Genomic DNA, 17,357 nt, shown 5'->3' on the forward strand with positions numbered 1-17,357 from the left:
TTTCTTCACTTCACATAGATCTAATTCCCTCTTGAAGGCCACATTGAAACTCGTCTCCACCATATCTACAGGCAGTGCATGCAGGTTCCAACTACACACTGCCTACCACTCATAATTTTCTTCCCTTTAAGTCTTTGACCTCTAGTCCACAGCCTCACCATTAAAGAGAACAGCCTCCCAATATCCACTCTATCCAGATTCCTCATCATTTTATACTTCTATCAAACCATCCCTCAGACTTTTCACCTTCAATGAAAACAGTTTCAGCTTCTCTATTCTGCCCTTGTAACTGTTGTCCCTCATCCCAGGAACCATTCTCATGAATCTTTTCTGGACCCTCTGATACCTTCACATCCTTCCTATTAGTGGAGGCTAGGATTGAACACAATCCACCAGTTGAGGCCAGACCAGTGTTTTATAAAGGTTCAGCACGACTTCCACATACACCCAAGTCCCTCTGCTTCTGCACCCCTTTTAGAACAGTATCTTTTATTCTACATTCCCTCTCGTCATTCTTCCTACCAAATGCATCACCTTGCATTTCTCTGCATTAAACTTCATCTACTGTGTACCTGCCCTTTCTAACAGTCTATTTATATCTTGCTGCAATCTCTCACCATCCTCACTGTAGTTTAACAATGCTGCCAGATTTTGTATCATCCACAAGTTCAGAAATTGTGCCTCGCACCCCCAGGTCTGGGTCATTAATATGGATTAAAAAACAGCAATTGCCCCAATACTGATATCTGGGGAACACCACTATTCAAATTCCTCCTATCCAAGGAACAACAATTTACCATGACAGTCTGTCATTTGCTACTTAACCAATTTCATATCTATGCTATCATAGTCCCTTTTCAGCCACGTGCTTCTAAAAGAGATTGGAGGGAGATGGTGAAAACCTGTTTCCTTTGTTGGACAGTCTGCAACTTAGACATTCATGCCAGGATAAAGGATCACCCATTTTGGACTAAGATGAAAAGGAATTTCCTTACTCAGAGGTTACTAATTCTTTCAAATGTTCTACCCAGAGGGCTGTCAAAGCTCAGTTATTACGTATATTCAAGGATAAAATCAATAATTTTTGTTTGGCTTTAAGAGAAGCAATGAATGCGTGGGTCAGACAGTAACAAAAGGATCAGCCATAACTTTGAAAGGGGGGAGACCATGTTTGAGGGGTCAAATGGCCTACACGCCTCCCCATTTCTTATGTTCTTTGCCTGGAAAAAGTAAGAGGGAACGAGGGAGGGCAAGGTGTGCAAGTGGCTGGTTACGACAGAGTGGTAATGGGAGTAGGGCTTGGAGGAGACGGGGTAAGAGAGAACTGGAGGAGAGGAGACCAAGAGCTAGGGAGGTTTAGGGGATGGCATGTTAGGAAGGGGGCTGAGGGACAGTCAATGGGTATAGGTGTATGCACCTGAACCTTCAGCATGTGTCAACAGATTGTTTGCACTGTATCCACACGTTTTCATGCCCATGCAGCACAGCCTGGTCTCCAGTTGTCTTGGTTTCACTTGCCAGTGGACCAAGACCTCATTCCGTTGTCCCAAAGCCACCGCATTAAAAGACATCACACATGGGCATCGTCTACTCCTCAATATAAAATTTGGGACCTGGGATTTCAATCTCAGCAGCATCAGAATGCTGCTCTGCTGAAGTAGCCTGGGAACACAGAACTTCTGACAGTAATGTCATTGCCCTGAGTAAGGCACCATGGGCAGGAGATGGCTAGCTGAGGGAGCCAGTGCAAGAGCCAGAAGAGGAAATCCATCAGAAATGAGACAATTTGGCATCTCAATGATTCCTCATGCAATAAGTAAATATCTCATGACCTTTGATCCAGCACACTGTCTCAAAACTGGATAAGGAGAATTTCTAATCTGATCACAAAGAAAAACCCTGGCCCATATCCCGGAGGGAAAGAAACCAATCCTTTTGGGTTACTTGTCAAAAATAAAGGGAAACTATCCAATTTTGTTCTCCCTTTTGTGTGGCATATATAAAGTCATTGCAAGGCTCCTCCACAACCACCTTCATCTGATTGCTGAAAATCGGCTCCCAAATTTCAGCTAAGATTATGTTCATCAGAAAACACAATGGACATGACCTTAACCATGTAACAATTCCAAGAAAAATGCAGCCTTCAGCATTGACCACAATACAAGCCTTTTTAGACCTTACAAAACCTTTGATTCTGTCAAGTGAGAAGGGCTGTGGTAAATCCTTCTCAAACTTTGCTTCTCTCAGAAAGTGGTCTCCATTGTACGTCTGCTTCAAGACGGCATGCAAGCTGTGATTCTAACCAATGGATCCATCTCAAACCCAACCCGAGAATAGGCTGGGGTCAAGCCAGACCCTGCCTTTGCTCCAATCCCTTTCTCAATCTTCCTTATCTCTGACAAGCTTCCCATTGGTGTGAAGCTAATCTACATAAACAATGGGAATGTTCAATCTATGATTCCTGCACTCCAGAGTCTAGGTCTCTCCAATCTGAGCCATCAAGCTGTAGTCTGCAGATTACACTTGCAATCATGCTCATTTGGGAGCTGAACTCCAAGTCATTGTCATCTAATTCATTGCTGCATAAAAGAGGAGTCCTTACACTAAATATCTGCCAAACAGAAGTCCTCTACCAACTCATCTCTGCTGCATTGCATCACCTGCCTGAAAGTTAAGGTCTATGGCAAGTCCCAGGAACATATGGAGCACTTGCCATCCCTCAGGAAGCACTGCTTGACAAATGCAGACATCAAGGATGAAATTCACAATTGCTTTCAGTGCACCAGCACAGCCTTTGTCGATCTGAAGAAAGTAGTGAAGATCAACACCTCAAACTTGGCACCAAACTCATAGTTCATAAGGCAACAGGAATCCACACCCACCTTAACAGTTCAGAGATATGGTTTCCCTAAAGCAGGCACCTCAAAACATTGGAGAGGTACTGCCAATGACAACTCTACAAAATCCTCCAAATTCACCAGCAGATAATAACCAGTTTCCTCTCCCAAGCCCATGGTGAGGGGCTCTGATGGTGCTTAGCTGGCACCGATAGATGGGCCTTGTTGTTCCCATGCCTGACGTCAGACTCCTGAGACAAGCACTCTGAGCTTCATCACAACAGGACATGACCAAAAGGTCAAAGGAAATTCTTCAAGGCTATTTTCAACCCTCCACAAAAATATAACACCCTCACCAACTTGTGGAATCTCTGGTCTATGACCAATCAAAATGGATGGCATTGAGCACCTCAAGTGTCTTCATTGGGAGCATGAGGAAGCCCAACAAAAATGGTGGGAGTGCACCAATTTCCATACCACCTACCTACCCTTCCCACTCCTGGCAGAGTCTGTGGATCTCACATTGACCTCATCAGCTCCCTCAAGACCCAGAAAACTGAAGCAAGTCACTTCTGACCCTGAAGGAATAGCCAAGAACAATACAAGGGGATTTAAGGGGAAGTGAGATGAGCACAACAGGGTTAAAGAAATAGAGGGATAGGTTGCAGGAATTAGGTGATGAAAGGTGGAAGACAACTCAGAGGAAAATAAGAGCTGCCACGGATCACTTGCATGGAATAGACTGTTTCTGTAAATGCTACTTTTGGCTGAATAAACTATTTATTCTGCAATTACAGCTTCTTCCACCCTACCAGAGAATACAGGGTCCTTTGATATGGAAAGCTTCATTGTACCTTGCTGGTATGGAGCAACATGCACAAAATGTTGGGGGAACTCAGCAGGTCAGCCAGCATCTATGGAGGGAAATAAACAGTCGACATTTCGGGTCAAGACCCTTCATCATGACTGGAAAGGAAGAGGGCAGAAACCAGAATAAAAAGGTCAGAGGAGGAGCAAAAGCTAGCAGGTGATAGGTGAGTCCAGGTGAGGGGGGAAGGTAGGTGGGTGGGGGAGATGGGATGAAAGGGAATGATGTGAGAAGCTGGAAAGTGATAGGTGGAAGAGGCAAAGGGCTGCAGGAGAAGGAATCTGACAGGGGAGGAAAATAAAGGGAAGGAGGTGGGGAACCAGAGGGAGGTGATGGGCTGGTCGTGAGGGAAAGGGGGGGGGGAAAGACAAGGGGTGAGGGTGCCACAGGAATAAGGGAAAACAAAGGGGTGGGGGGGGGGGAAGGCAGGGAAAAAGTGAAAACAGAGGGGAGGGTAACTGGAAACCACCCCCCCCCTTTGTTTTCCCTCATTCCTGTGGCACCCTTATCCCTTCTCTTTCCCCTCCCCTGCCCTCACAACCGGCTCATCACCTCCCTCTCATTCCCCACCTCCTTCCTTTATTCCCTTTCCAGTCCCGATGAAGGGTCTCGACCCGAAACATCGACTGTTTATTTCCCTCTATTGATGCTGCCTGACCTGCTGAGTTCCTCCAGCATTTTGGGTGTGTTGCTCTGGATTCCAGCATCTGCAGAATCTCTTGTGTCTCTGGTATGGAGGAAATCTCGGGATCTGGCAGTACTGGGGAGGTGAGCAGCTGTGGAGTTGGACAGAACTGGAAAGATTCCATGGAGTAATTCATGCAAGGAACCCACTTGAAAACCTGGGTGCAGCAGCACTAGCTTAGGATGTTCCTGCAGTGATATCATGGAATCAGAAAGTGATTGCACAATTTAAAATATTGCATGCATATATTTCCATGCACGACTGGATCCCAGGCCACATTCTAATGACAGCAAAATACAAGTTAAAAATTGACTTTCCTGCAAAGTACTCCAAATTAGCCTCAGGCTCCTTCTTTACCCTGGAATTAACCTTTTTCAGAAAACACTTAACAGGGTTTTCTATCAGGCAATTGTGACTAAGCATGAACATTTTATTTTGACCTGTTTAATTTTTTATGGGTTTCTCTCAGTAATGTTAGCTTTACTTACATTACTTTTATGTAAATTTTCATAATTCATAATGCAAATTAGAAATTCAAACCAACGTCACATAATTATTTGTCTGTTTGGAATTTATAACTTAATATATAAAAGTAACTTAATCTGTAGTATTTATGCTTTTTCATTTTTTCATATTTAACTGGTGCTTGATAATTTTGCAGATAATTCCTCAACTGATCACTACCTTTTATGCTGCAGACCAATATTGATTTAAAACTGTGATGAGTGATCGATTCAAACCGAATAGCTCATGTAAGAATTAAAATAAAAATGAGGTAAAGAGGAGGAATTTTGTAATTGGCAAAATATACTCTCCTTCAAAATTACTAATTTGTAAAGCATGCAAGTGTCACTGCTTATCTTTTTTAGAGACACTGGTGCCTTCATGAACATTAACCTCAAATATCTAAAGGTTACTACACTATTATTCTGGAAATAAACTTTTTTCCCCTTTGCGCTATTACTAAAGTAAAATTCTTCAGCCATTCCTCAGTTAGAGTGGTTATTTGTTTGGGCCTCAGTTGGTGTTGCTTTACAACTAGCCACTGGGAGATGCATGAGTGTTGTTCACTATCTAATTCTTCCATTTTACTTTTGATCGGGAGTCCATTCAGCTACGTCTTTAATGGTACAGTTGATATTATTGTGACTTTATTGTTTAGGAAACATTGTAAGGAAGAGAAAAATCACATAAATGCAATTAGTTACTCACACAGAACACATTTAGCAGCTTAGCTATATTCGGTAAAACTATTTTAGCTGCATATCCAAAATTACAGACCAGGATTCCACTATTTAAAAGGCTGTATTTCTTTTAAAACCAAAAATAAATTTACTTTACTGGCTCATTAAATATTGCTAATACTTAAATAATTAGGATTTTAATCCTCCTGGTCTCTCATTCCACATTAGGGAAGAGCTAAGTGCAAAGGAACTGAGCGTCACTCGCATACCCTGTGGATAGAGTATGAACAAATTAGGTAGCAGGGGGCCAGATATGGGTGTAGTCTGTTCAGCCCATTCAAGTTCAAATTATCATCTTTGGCAGAGGGAAGCACTCAGTTTGAAGAGGATATAAATTAATAAGGCATACTGTTGGTGGCAAAACAACAATGTCATCAATGTTACCACCAACACACCCATAAAAATATAAAAATTATCAGCTGTTTAAGTTGTTTTGACTATTTTTAAATAAACTAATGAATAGAAACTGCTGCCTTTATTTTTTTGCTCATTTATTCAGTCATTCATTTTTTGGGATACATGACTGACTAATTCTCCCACACAACCTCTGTTTTTTTCCCCCAGTCATTTTGGTTTCTTCCTGCTGGGTACATCTTAAGAAAATGAAAGTCTGGCCTGTTAGACATATTTAGCTGATGCTCCAAGTGTAGTCTCTTGTTAAAATTAACCCATTCTGATAGCAGCAGTAAAATTGAACCAGCTTTATTTTCCACTCAGTTCTTGGCAATTCTCTGTGTTGCCCCCACTGGTTCTGTCTACAGCTGATGTTCCCATGAGACTCAGGTGGATGCCTCATTAATAATCACACTTTGAGATCCCTTGACTCATATAGGGCCCTAATGGCATATTAACTTGCTCCTGAATGCAGTATTTGTTGTGAGAAAGGCAGCAAGGCATATGAAAAATACTTTTCTTAGAAAGACCAGGAGACACCTTCTTCTAGACACCTTCTCCGAGACACCTTCTCTCTCCCCAACCTTGAGACCCTGGTGGACTTTCCTAGATGTTGTAGGGATGCCTCCTCATCATCCCCTTTCCCAGCCACAAGAAATGAGCAGCTGAACAGCAGCCTTCAGACAAGACCGACCAGTTATAATCTTTTGGTTGCCCAGCAAAAGCTTCAGGCAAGAATACAGTCCAGGGTTAAAAATTAACAGTGCCGTGCATTTACATAGTGGCTTTAATGTAGTAGAACATCTCAAGGCTCTCAAAGCATAATCTTACAACCTCCTGCTGTAGTTTCACTGCTTGCCACTTCCTATAGGTCTGATCTATCAACTAACTCCTACAACTGTGACTATCATGGCCTGTTGGACATTTAAAATTAATTTAGAATTTGAAACACCATGCATTAAATATCATTTGTTGTTTCTGCTTTATAAAACATAATCTAATCTGCTGTTTCAAAAAGGATTCTTCCTATATTCTACCACTACTCTTTGGTAGAAGGTACTATTTGCTCAATAACGTTTCCAAATCAATTAGGACCTTCACAGTCAAAATAACATTTCAAAGAACAATTTTAACAAATAATATGATCATATAAAAGGACATGAAATGGCATAACACAAAATAAATATGACCATGTATTTTAATATACTTAATCAAATAAGTGCTACTGCGATCAACCTGTGCTCCACAGCTACAGCTTTCCTCTTGTTCAATCTGATTAAGAGGAATTTTGTGGGCAGATCACTGAGTTACCCAGTTCTACAATGACACAACCAAGGTAGTTATCAATTCTTATTCCAAGTATTCCTTTAACTTTACTGCAAACTACAAACTGCCATTGTTGTTTGGAGTCTTTTTGATGTGGCAACATCTGCTGTATAGGCTCAGCTACTACATTAAGAATTAATATTACAAAAAAATGGTAATGTGGCAAGAAACAGATTACCATCTTTAAAACTCCTACACCTGTCATGCTCTTAGATAAGGTGCTAGTATGCTAATACACTCCTTAGAGGGTTAATCAATGAGGTCCATCAGCTTCAGCCAGACTCCTCCTACTTCTGGCTGCAGCAGGCAGACTGTCACATTCCTCATTTTTATCAGTGAGTTTTAAATTGCCCAGACAAACAAGCAGAATGAATGAGCCAGAAAAGGTCACACCTGGCGTGTGGTCGGCCTGCTCCCTATGTCCAAAGCCCCACCCACAATTCTCCAGGTTTACGCCACTCTGTCTACTTCTCTTTTGTGTTTCCTTCCTCCCCCAGCTGTTCCATTCAGAAACCGAGGCTCAGCAATCTGCCCTCCTGAAACTACTTATTAAGCCAAGCTGGCTCAAAAGACAGGCTCAGCACGTGCCACTTCTAATCTATCCAGTTTCAAAATCCAATTGCGTGGTGCTTAAAAAACAAAACATAAATGGACTTAACTCTCATTGGCTTCCCTGAAGCAATTCAGACAAAAGCATGAGTGACAAAGACATTCTCCAATATGGCAGGTGTTAGTCTCAGATTCAGCCTCAGGCACACAACAAAAGTATTAGCTTTCAGTTAAAGCTCAGACATGCAGAAACAGGGAAGTACCATTAGTACAGCAGTATTGTTAGTGCAGCTACCTAGTCAGGTGTTAATTCCCAGCACCACTTGTTCCAAAGCGCATCACCACTAATTAGGAGCAATAAGGAATAGCAGGGCCAACTATGCTAACAGCATAAAGAATGTTTATTAGTAAAGTGCAATGAACAAACTGGTTGAGACATAGTGTGACCAATGTAGTGACAGCTTACCTTTAACAATAACTGTAATCAGATGTTTAAATATTTAAATCTGAAGAGAGAAAAAGAAAAAGACAAAATATAAAATGAAGTGGTTACAAATATCATTGTTCTGTGCAAAAATACCAGAAAACAGTTTTGGTGACAGAACAGCCATAATTCAATTTAAATGCTGCAGTTTAAAACTGAAAGAAGCTTTCAGTTAGAAATGTTTGGTAATCACTTTCACCAAGAATTTAATCACTAACAAAAACCTTCAAATAAATTCACAATTGATGTTAAAATACGTTACAGAATTCAAAATAATTAAAATTTACCAATTCTTATGACATATTCTTTATCATGTGAATGTGTTTTTTATATAAAAGATCAATATGACAAATACACCAACTTAAACTTGTTTATTTTAAGAGTTATATATAGACTGTTGGAATTGATTCTAGTTGACATTGAAGGTGGGCTTTGCTCATTGACTGCTCTCCACATCATATTAATTTCCTATTAGAGGCTCTCTGAAAAAAGATTACATATCTAAATAAAGCTTGTAAAATATTATGAAAGAATATAAACAACTGCACATAATTCTCAGCCGTTCCAAACCCTGGCACTACATTAAATGCAACCTGTGTACTTTTAAGCATTTTCTTAACTTTTAAAGTGAAAACTATACTACAATTTGGGGGTGAGGCTGCTTTTCTACCAATTTGCATAGAGATATTTCTAATGGTTGTTTTTCAATAAAAACTATCACATTGAAAGCATATGAAAATAACACATGCAACTTCCAGGTAAACAATTAAACAGGGCACTGTGTTATGAAAAGAAAGTGATAATTAATAATACTTGTCAGTTGTAAACCATCTTCCCTCCTGGGAATAGCAGTGGAGCCCTGCTGTGTAATTTCAGCACACTCCAATCTGAGCAATTGTGAAGAGGTCTTTTGTAATGCCAAAGAATAATGATTTCTACTGTGCACTGTTAAAACTTCATAACAACAACGGTAATTAGGAATTTTAATCAGCAACAGAGGGCTGTTTTTTTTTGCTCTTTCTGCTCAATGCTGCATAAAATACAATTTTGAATCACCTCTTTTAGAAAGAAGACATTGGTAACACTATAATGTATGAAATTGGATTGGCTTTGTTTTACCCGAGCTGCAGCTTTCAAACATGCATTATGGATGAACCACAAATAATTGTGTAAACAAAACCTGAACAACTAAGCTGCGGTCTTGGTTAAGATGTAATTAAAAGTAACGAACCGTGTTGCACAGTAAGATTAAACCTTCAGCAACACATAACCTCTGAGCCCTTTACTGGTCACTTTAGTTAAATTTCTTGCAGGTTTCCAGCACAAAAACCTTTATTTGCCTCAATTATAGTCATTAAAATATTACTAAAAAATGTAAGTTCATTTTGTTTTAAAATAAGCATATAAACCTGAAATTTTCATAACTGTTTTAAAGAATACTACAAATTATAATTAGATAACGTTTGCTAAACGTGCAACTTAATTGCATACCAAGACCACTTTAAATAAAATTTAAGTTTCATCTAAAATTTTAGCAATGTTTTTTTAATTCCTACTACTTTTTTTTATATAAAAGGCTCATTGTTCAAACAGTGAAATGTTGTTAATATTGAAAATAATACTGGATGTGCAAGGGAAACCAGTATTTCAGGAAAGATGCTAAACCGAAATTCTATTTTATCCTTCAGCACTTTAACGTGCAGCAAAGTTCTTGTAGTGTCCAAGTTGAAACTAGTATTTTACCTGAATTATTAACACTGAAGACTGATTATCTTGTTATTTATTTTTTTGTGTGGGACCTAGTTAGCTGGCATATTTTCATACACACAGTAGCCCCTATATGTCAAGAATACTCCAGTCAGTGTGAAACAGCTTTCGAAAAGTGCTACATGACGAGTTCTCTTTCTTGATACACTCTAGGCCAGTGGGTATGACACCCTTCAGACTGCTGCAGTGATGGATGTGATAGGAAGCCTATAAAATCACTACACCATATGCTGGGAATTGGGAATTGGGGTCAGGCTGTAGGTGAATGGGAATTTGCACCACTAGTCTTGTACAGCCTGCAAGTTGATGAAACACCAATATGAATCATTTGAACAATTCAACTGCCACAAATCAACTGCTTGTTCAAAGAGGAGCACTGCTTAACAATTTGGAAAATTCAACAGTACCTTTTCAAATTAATATCTCATTTTACTGGTTCCTCAAGAGAGTGCATGTTGGATCCAAATAGAATAGATTCTGCAGAACATAACAAACTGCAGGTCTGGGGAAATCCATATGGCAGTTTGAATGGTTCAATGAAAACTGCAGCAATGCAGTTTACAAATGACAATATAAACCTTGTAAAATTATGAACTGTGTGTTAATGGTCCAGACATTATCTTCTTGTGTTACTTCAGGCAATGATTTTTGACAAGGACAGAAAAGCCCCCAACTCACCTTCCTGTAACAGGTTCATGGAGACAGTGTTATAATAACTGTAAAATGTGCATTTAAAACTGGATAGCATGTTTGTTCAATGGTATGATTAAAAGGTTAAAATTCAAGTCTATTGAAACTGTGAATGTAAAGGTGATTTACACATTTACATTCACTGTTTCAATGATGCCATAATAGTGCATTATGTAAATGTATCAGTTAGTGAAATATTAGGCCATGGAGTTGACAAGCCTCTTATTTGATCAGAGTTCTGTACGGAAGTGGTGTTAAACTTTCTTTGTCGTTTCTACTCCTGATCCTTATCCAGCTTCCCTGACAGAAGGGGCTACGTAGAAGTCAGGAGAAGGCAGGATTGGGCTTGGCTATGCTGCCACTATATAGCCCATGAACACACAATCTCCAAGTTGGCATACCAAGAAAGATTATTTGAATGAGTTATCATATCCAGAAAGCCATGCAAACAAATATTTCACATCTATATTAAACATCAGTGCAGCCGTATCATCAAGTTTGTGGAGCTGTGGGGAATACTTGTTATATTGAGAGAAGTGTCAGCATTTTCATGGTAGGTAGCACTTTCCCTGAGTTAAAAATAACATAAGTGGAACTGCACAATCAATGGAGCCCGAGTATGGTCTAACGTACTGAAGAAATCGAGTTATACAAGATGCATGATGACTAGAATTGTTTTGTTTAATGTTTTCAGTAACATACTCTTCACAATATGGTTACAAGTTTATAAGGTTTAAAAATATTCTTAAATGCTTACCTAGTCACTTAAAACTTCAATTTACTATAAACAAATTCTTACATGATCAATTTAAACACGACAAACCAATGTAAGAGTTCATAAATATTTGTGGAGACATTTTCAGCCCTATCAAATACAACAGAAAATGAATGACAGGGCAGGTACATAGAATTGCCCCCCTTACATACTTGTAGTGGGTTGAACAGCAAGAGTGCTCACTTCACTGCATCATGCTCTAGCTACAGTCTGGGCTTTAGACCTTCCCATGTTTTCTCATGTCCACTTCAGTACTGTTTCATGACGACCGAACAGGATTCAAGATTTCATCCATGCAAACTCTATTAAACTGAAGCTCTTATAATTTTGAGGAAATTCCTTTGAGGAAATAAAGTTAAACCTGTTGTTGACAATAATTTTAACAAAACTATATCTAATGATTTGGAATGTGAAATATTTTAAAGCAGTATGCAAAATTTTCAATGGCAAACAAGGTTTATGTAGTGTGAACAACATCAGCTGCAAATTTCCCCTTCTGCCCACATCCATTAATATATGATAAATGATCACAATAGAGGCAAGTTCTAGTTTGCATGACATATAGCTTAGATATCAACATTTAAACGTCCAAGCTGAAGTAACTTGTTTTAATTTTTTTTGAGGCTGTGCATTGTGGAGTGGATGAAGACCCACTTCATTCTGAGGTTATTCAACCTAAACCACCTGACAGAAAATTGAAGTCAATAAAAACAGAAGTTGACAGAATATTTAACAGGCAGACAATCTTGTCCCATCAGTTTCCTGCTGATGGATAATGTTTATCGTGCCCCATAGGTGTTATTCAATTCTGATACCACATAGAGATGCCTTGAAACTATGACTACTAATATCAAAAGCTACGGGAATGAAGGAGGATGTTTTTTTAATGAAATTTTCTACACAAATAAAAGTTACAGCTAATAATTGTTTAAAGAAAAACACAAGTTGAAAGTAGGTACTAAAAGATAACATTAAAACTATGTCATCAAACTCAGAAATGTTTAGTTGATCTTTAGCTTGCAGCAGTGCTTGATGCGAGTGATATTGGTTTAAACATTAACATAAAGCTGCAGAGTTCAACAAAGTTCAAATATGAAAAATATGAATTTACAAGCTTAACACATTTGTCTGAAAGAAGCAATAACATCTTGAAAAATGAAAACTGTACATATCGTTCAGTAAAAACAAACTGCTGGAGAAACTCAGCAGGTCAGGCAGCATCACTGGAGGGAAATGGACAGTCAACATTTTGGGTCAAAACCCTTCATCTGGAGATATTGTTGTTTGGTTTGACTTACTTGGCTGTTCAGACAAAGCTCATCTAGTATATGCTCATCCAGCACTATACAATCCACAACAGAAGCAATGCGGTGATACGTGGCAGATGGTAATGAGAGAAAAGTAACTTACAATAAAATGGAATCACCATGTGTCTGCACAATTCCAAGGTAGGACCACTGATCTATCAGAAAGTCATGTTTTGAGACTTGCTGCAAGTCATGAACATGTAATCTAAGTTTCCACTCAAATGCAACTCAGATGGAGTGCTGAAGGCTTGGACATGCTAGCTTTCTGATGTGTCATATTTACTAACACAGCATAAACGATTTTGTGGGGTTGTTTAAAGTTGAGCATTGAAGTGCTCCTGATCTGCAATTATCCCTCAACCAACACCATTAAAACATATTAAATCATCTAACATGTAATTGCTGTTTTGGGGCCTTCTCTGTGTGAAATTCAGTTGCCCTATTGGCCTACCTAATGAGAGCAACTATACATTTAAATATTTCACTGATTTTTTTTGGGGTGTTATGGAATGTCAAAATGATTGGTACTAGATTGCTGTGAGTTCTTTTTTCATGAATACAACATGGTTGTGTATTGGTTGGTGAGGGGCTGGGGAAGAGGCAGGGGAGAAAATTACTGAATGTCAAAAAGATCAGTCCTAGGTTGATGCAAGTTCTTTCTTCTTCATTACAGCATCGCTGTGGGTTGGTTGGTGAGGGGCTGGGGAAGAGGCGGGGGAGAAAATTATTGGCATTAGCAAATACAAAAAGCAAAACAGAAATACCCCCCACCTTGAATCACTGGCCTATCATATCATCAACAGAGAACAAATTAATGAAAAGAACATGTTTTTATGTCACAGCATAACTTGTGACTAAGGAAAACCATTCAAAAGATGAACTAAAACATGACTATTTGTTTAATGATAAAAATACAAAGTGATCCCAAGATGAATGGATTTTTAAATTGACTAAGGCAGTTAAATAGGTCAGCCCTTTTCAAGCAACAGAGTCACCTTATAATGAACAGATGCACACTAATATGACAGAGATTAAATCAGCTTCTCCACAAGGCAAGTTAAAGTACAGGTTGTGCATAAGATGACAATGTTGAGACTGGAGACTTCAGGTCTTCCCACTAAAGGCTGTTGGGTTTTTTACTCTTTATTTACAACAGAATGGCAGTGAAAAACAGAACTTCAATTTCCATTTTTTCTATCAGCAATGAGACACAAATAAAGAGGTATTCAGATTGTAGGACTAAAAAAGCGCAAGTCTTTCCATATTATGCACTTCGGAGACTTGTCTTTTATAATGAAAAATGCAAATTAACATTTATTTGCTCAACTTAATTTGCTTTCACTTGAAAATCCACAACGTGTTCTTCAAGACCTCCTGAATAGGAACTTAACACCCAAGAATATTAAATTTCTCTACTGTGCCAAATTTAAAGGATGAATAATACACCGATGTAGTAATTCAAACTCAGTTTGAAATTAGTTGCATCTGTTCTAATGTTACGATACATTAGTTTTTCTCCCCAAATGGCGCCAGAAAGTTTGCCGTTCTTGCAATCACACATCTGCTAAGGGATCAAAAATGTTCACCTTCAATATGGGTTGTACTGTATAATCAATTTTATCCAAAATAGGCAAGTGTTTACTTAAATAGTAGCATAATTTTCACACATGCACACACACATAAACTTAAATTTAACAATATTAACTAAAGCTTAAAAGTTATTTGTATGGAATAAAGCATCTGAGGATAAAAGAGTTGTCATACAAATACAACTTCTTCCTCTCAATTACAGTTTTTTTATTGCTACGTGGAGCTTGGTACAACACACATACACTATGAGTTTGATGCCCATAAGAACTGGGTCTCTGTTATATTGTCATCAGGAAAATGAGTCATCTCTGGTCATTATCAATCTTCAATTGGACTTTCGAAGCAGAAATATTTCTAGAATCCCAACTTGGGTTCAATTTGAATCAAAATCACAGAGGTAAAGGCACATTTCAATAAATTATTTAGACACCCAAATTTACTTCTATTCAACAAAGTAGAATGTGTATTAATCAGAATTTGCATAATATTTTGAAAATTAATGGTTTCTCAGTCAAATACAAATTTAATTTAATTTGATTATTTATCAAATCACACCAACTGTGTCTTTTGAGAAAGGTACTAGAAATAAATGGTATTGATTAGTGATTTGTAGACTTGCTCTGCAGCTCCAAATCACTTTGATTAAAAATTAAAAATACTTTCCTGTGAAATTTGGACAGCATATCCACCATGTTATTATGGATAATGAAATGTACAAATTAGAGTGAATGTATCATTATGTAATTATACTTAAAAATGAGGGCATTATAGAGGATAACTAATAATCTACTCAAATGGTTATTAAAAAGTATGCCAGCCTAATATTTGAATATTATCTCATGGTAACTAAGCTCCTAATAGTTATTTATAACTAAAGGTCCATGTGATAAGGTCTGCAGTTATAGAGCAGCTGTTGTCAAGAAGATAATATACCCACTTACTTTAACACGTAAACACAAGCCAAATTATGCATTTTAGACATCGGGTTCGAAGAAACACTGGCATTCACTTGTTGGTTCAAATGCTCTGTTTTTTGTGCCTGAAGTACTTAGCAACTTTTTATCAGTATAGTAATTGGTTTAGTCCCCTAATTTGCCAATAAATCTTATAATTCACAACAGATCACATATAGGATAGTTTTATACATATTATATTAGTTCTTCTTCTCCAGGTCCAGACAATTGCTGTGAAATCTAACGATCATTCTGCATTTCTGAGGTTACAGTACAGGCCATTCCAGTGTGAATGCATAATTGTCTGGCTGCACCTTTCGCGTGTGTTTCTTTTCTCGACAATCACCAAACCCCAAAGCCCTGGAAGTGTACTTCTAAATTACAGCATTTGGTTTTGGATGTACAAGTTTCTTTTCCAACCAAACAATCACCTCCTAATTTATGAACAGTTGCCTCTTGGATCCAATTTCCCCATCTCCACTATCCCAAATATTTAGTATAAAGATTTTCAATAGATATCTAATAATAATAATAATGTCCCAAAGTGCATTTTTTTTGTTTAGGTGCAATCATTTCTCCTTTGAAATTTACTTAAGAGCCTTTTTCCCTCTCCATCTTTATCAGCTTGCTATCAATCTGTATTATATACATTATAATATTGTGTGCAGTTATCTTTAAGTGTCACAGACAACTTCACATGACCCTGGCACCTTTAAAACTTTGTAATCAAATTAATTGTAACTTTGATTTAACTTTTATAATTTATATTGTCCTTATCTAACACATGGACATGCTCTACAAACGTCATAAGACAAGAGTAATGGATTTTGAGCTGCATTGTTCCTTCTGATTCATGATATATGATTCTAGATTATCATTAAACACCCTTCTGAATGTACTTTGATTAGTCAAAATATATTTGTAGTACGGTAGGGAATAGTAAAAATGTAAAAAAAAGTTGCCACTCCAGTTGTGTTTATTCAAATATAATTCTCCTTCATTTGACAGCTTTCATTCGGGCTCAATATCCATCACATAAAATTTAAAATGAAGCAAAATGCAAAGTGCAGAATTGCTTGCATTGGGAACTGCAAGTAGATGTTCCAAACACTTGAAGTCTGCACTTCAAGGTGGCATTACCATTCAATATTTCTCAACAGGAAACAGTTCTTCTGTCAGAAATAACTGTTCCACAAGCTTATATAGAAAAATGAAGTTGATGAACTCAACTCTCATTTCATACTAACAGCAGAACAAATTTTAGTACTTTTAAAATAAACACCTATCACATAAAAAAAATACATACAGGTCCTCAGCAGGAATGAATCCTGGTAAGATCAATCAATGGAAAGTTATAGGGGTGAAAAACTTGGCACTCTACTGACAATGAGGGTTGTAATAATAGTCTTCCTAAATTTCAGTAAATTTCTGGCCTTTTCAAATTAAAATATTATGGACAAGATGTGAGCAAGGTATTTCCTCACAATAGAATTCTTGGCAAAAATGAAGAATGGAGCCCAATACCTGACCCACGCACATTAAAGGCATGGATCCTCTATTAAGAGTGTGCAACAGTCTGATCACAGACTCAGATGGGAAGAAAGCCCTACAACTCTAGAATTGACTATTGTTAGACATAATAACAACAGCCACCCCCTCTAGATGCACGCTGTCAACTAAGATTTATTTGTATCACATATTTTACATGATCTTTTAACTGAGATCCCATTCGTATGGGTTTTAGAATCAAGTCATCCTCAGTCAATAAAGGGCTTAAAGGAATGACAATTTTTACCATCACTTTGAATGCCATAAATCATGGCTATGAGGAGAAGTGTTCAAACTGATGATCTTTGGGAGGTGGCAGGTGGAATGTAAAGTGAAACAAC

At 38.0% G+C, this 17,357-nt stretch overlaps 1 protein-coding gene across 1 annotated transcript in view; it reads right to left on the reverse strand.

Annotated features, from left to right (window-relative positions):
* ralgapa2 (Ral GTPase activating protein catalytic subunit alpha 2) overlaps positions 1-17,357 on the reverse strand; it is a 355,144-nt gene that overhangs the window by 19,050 nt on the left and 318,737 nt on the right. Inside the window, exon 41 of the mRNA XM_052010999.1 lies at positions 8,369-8,408. Within this exon, the coding sequence (XP_051866959.1) occupies positions 8,395-8,408 (14 nt within the window). The 3' untranslated portion in view covers positions 8,369-8,394. The remainder of the gene's footprint in view (positions 1-8,368; positions 8,409-17,357) is intronic.

This window comes from Pristis pectinata, chromosome 3, assembly GCF_009764475.1.
Source record: "Pristis pectinata isolate sPriPec2 chromosome 3, sPriPec2.1.pri, whole genome shotgun sequence".
Lineage (NCBI taxonomy): Eukaryota > Metazoa > Chordata > Chondrichthyes > Rhinopristiformes > Pristidae > Pristis > Pristis pectinata.